This window comes from Dendroctonus ponderosae, unplaced genomic scaffold (genome assembly GCF_020466585.1).
Source record: "Dendroctonus ponderosae isolate FM_Combo_2020 unplaced genomic scaffold, Dpon_F_20191213v2 Dpon_F_20191213_2, whole genome shotgun sequence".
Classification (NCBI taxonomy): Eukaryota; Metazoa; Arthropoda; class Insecta; order Coleoptera; family Curculionidae; genus Dendroctonus; species Dendroctonus ponderosae.
Window position 1 is genome coordinate 9,286,927 of NW_026018165.1, and position 3,297 is coordinate 9,290,223.

General features: G+C 37.3%; 1 protein-coding gene across 2 annotated transcripts in view; it reads left to right on the plus strand.

Annotated features, from left to right (window-relative positions):
- Positions 1-3,297, plus strand: part of LOC109538955 (mediator of RNA polymerase II transcription subunit 13) — a 54,857-nt gene that overhangs the window by 49,457 nt on the left and 2,103 nt on the right. For both annotated transcript variants that reach the window (XM_019906406.2, XM_019906407.2), the window contains exons 22-26: positions 169-360; positions 416-770; positions 1,436-1,752; positions 2,364-2,618; positions 2,679-2,923. In XM_019906406.2, the coding sequence (XP_019761965.1) occupies positions 169-360; positions 416-770; positions 1,436-1,752; positions 2,364-2,618; positions 2,679-2,923 (1,364 nt within the window). The remainder of the gene's footprint in view (positions 1-168; positions 361-415; positions 771-1,435; positions 1,753-2,363; positions 2,619-2,678; positions 2,924-3,297) is intronic.

Sequence of the window (3,297 nt, forward strand, 5' to 3'; positions counted from 1 at the left end):
ATTATAGCATTTGTTACATACAAAATCAATAGTGGAGCTTCTTCAATAGAGAACGAGAAGTTAGCTTTTCAATCAAATACCTTTTATATCTGAATAAGGAACTTGTCTAAAAAGCGATTTAATGTAATGTCAGAGATACACAAATATCTAATTTGTGATCTTTTTCAGATAATTTCATTAGAGAGCATAGTGGAATTAAATAAATCTAGGGAAAGGATGCGACATAGCGATCATATGAGAGCATTAGCGTTAAACATCTTCTCGCAATGCCGCCGACTACTGATGCATTCCAATAATGTTAAGTCTCTTACTGGATTTGGTACTGCTGCCACAGCAGACTTATTTTTGAAGAGTAAAGACGTAAGATAATTTCTTAAAATCCCCGTATTATTTACTAATGCTGGCTTTCGTTTAGGAGAAAAATCGGGCTCCATACAGACTTTTTACTCCCCCATATGTGCTGGCTCCCATGAGGGAAAAAGTCGAGGCTTCAGAGGCATTTGGAAAAGGCTCTCAAGATCAGTCCTCAGTATTGTATATTTCCTATTGTCTGTCAGAGGATCAAAGCTGGTTATTGGCCGTTGGCACCGATGAGCGGGGAGAAATTTTCGAGAATGTTACCATTAATATTGATATTCCTAACCGAAGTAGACGGAAAAAAGCGTCTGCCCGACGGGTGGCTCTTGAAAAGTTAATGACATTTATTCTGGGCATTATGTCCCAGAGTGTGAGACCATGGCGATTGGTTGTTAGCAGATTAGGGAGAATTGGTAAGTTGATGTATTGTTGTATGAGTATCCAATGTACGTTAAGGGTGATATTTTATTCTGGATATCATCTCCAAACTCATTGGTACATAATTATAAAGAGGTTTATTTGCTTTTGATATAACGTTGGTTATATTTAAAAAAAACCTCTTGAACACTATTTTATTTGTGAATTTCGCATAACGCAATTATATTTAATAGTTAACATAACAATATAAGAAGAGCTCGTATGAGTCGCTATGGGATTATCGGACATATTAAATGATTTGAAGTTGGGTAAATCGGGAAAACGTTGAGCAACATGTGCTCCAAATTAATAACAAATAACTTTAACCGCATTGTGTAAAATTGGTTATTAATTTGCGTTCTTTGGTCTGACTGTCTCCATTCCAAATACTTGTTCCAATACAGGCGTTTCGGTGCCTTAAAATAAAACGTGAAAACGTATTAAACTTTTATGTATTTGAAAATCTTTCAATCATGTCTTACAGAGACAAGTTTTTGCGGATGTTTTGAGTTTGTCATACAAAACCTTTTTCCCCATTAACTTCGTACCATTTACGCTTTCCGATACTGACACTTTATTTTAACCGGGACACAGTGTATTGTAATATTTAGTTTTTTCATAACTCTTGCGCTAATTAACTGAAGTTTTTTTTTTGTTATAGGACATGGGGAATTGAAAGGTTGGAGTTGGCTGTTGAGCAAACCAAATCTCGTTAAAGCATCTAGACATTTAAAAGAAATCTGCAATCAATGTTCGATGCTATATCCCAGCGCGGTGCCTTGCATAATATCGGCTTGTCTTGTCAGCATCGAACCTGATTCTTGCTTAAGATTAATGCCTGATCAATTTACACCTGATGAACGGTTTAGTCAAGCTAGCGTTAATTCGCAATTGTCGACGCCGCAAGATGTATCCTGTACACATATTTTAGTGTTTCCTACCAGCGCTACTACACAGTCTTCACAGACTGCTTTCCAGGTACGCTTTTGCACACGCAATTAGAGTTGGTTCCGATCATATTTATTTATTTCAAAAAGGCTATCGACCCAATGGTCTTTGGGCCCTTGTGTATACATAACTATGATGTTAGTATATAAATTATTGGGGATGCCGTCCTAATTAGGACATTTTTTGTTTAAGTAAGATGTACGCCCATATCAAAATGGTAAACTTCTTTATTTTTTCAACGTTTCGGCAGTGCTCTGCTGCCTTCCTCAGGATTACAGATCATGATTTAAGCCCAGACTCAATTTTACGTCAGCACAAACTCAATTTAAAACACATGTCACGTTACATAGATTAATCTTTTGGGTCACGTAAAATTTTTTTTGTATTTAGAATATTTAAATAATTTTTCTGCTTAGAGACATTGTCGACTTAACTGAAGTCGACATTTGTCAGGTTGGTTGTGTGGAGTAATACGTCCGGTGTTGAGTCTGGATTTCCTGGCATCAGGAATATTGCTGCTGTTTGCATTTTTGTGATGTTATAGTTATCCAGAAATTTATTTTGTTGCGTCGTGTGATCGGATTAATGTGTCACTACGAACGATAGAAATGGAATCTGATAATATTAGATTTTCTTTGCAGGAGCAACATATTTCGGGCGACTTGGGCGATGACGAGCTATTTAAAGCATTCGGCGATGATATGGCAGTTGAAGTCGATAACGATATCAGTGAGATTTTTAATGGCTGGGACCAAATAGGTTACCAGTCACCCAACGGCAGTCCCAGAAGAGAAGATGCTGGTGTCGGAAGTCCTAGTGGAGGAGTGGCTGGTGGAATGGAAGGAAACTTGGGGGCACCCGGAGGAGCACCAAAAGGTCAAGAATCAAATGAGGAGGTATGTAATAACACGTTCATTTAGCCAAGCACAAATCAAATTAAAACGTACATTTTTTAGGTTGGCGTTGTTTTACAACAACCACTTGCTCTTGGGTATCTGGTCTCAACCGCTCCTACAGGACGGATGCCTCGATGGTTCTGGACTTCTTGTCCTCATTTAGAGGGCGTTTGTCCAGTCTTCTTAAAAAATGCTCTTCATCTACACAGCCCCAATATACAACAGAACAGCGATGACCTGTTTCAACAAGCGGCACAAGTAAGCAGCCATCCACTGGACTCCCAGTATACAACAGATGTTCTTCGGTAAGTCTTAAGCCCCATGTATCCGTGTGTACGATGATAGGAATTACGAAATACGGGACAATCCCGATTTCTAACTGTCCCATGTATACGATTACTTTGTCCGATTCATAATTTTATCGTTACCATATACCGAAGTAAGAAAACCTCGAGTTCAGTTCTACGCCTGAAAATAATCAAAATGTCAGATCGTACATGTAATTAAGCTAAAATAAGAATTTACGTTGGAAATAATTTTTAAGAAATATATTTGAAGTTATATCTAATAAGAAAACCGTTCAACGCTTAACTTTAAATCAAGTAATACATCGTAGATATAATTAAAGCTCAACAAATTTTTGAAAATTTGACATAATATCATTGAAAAGAAAATTCGC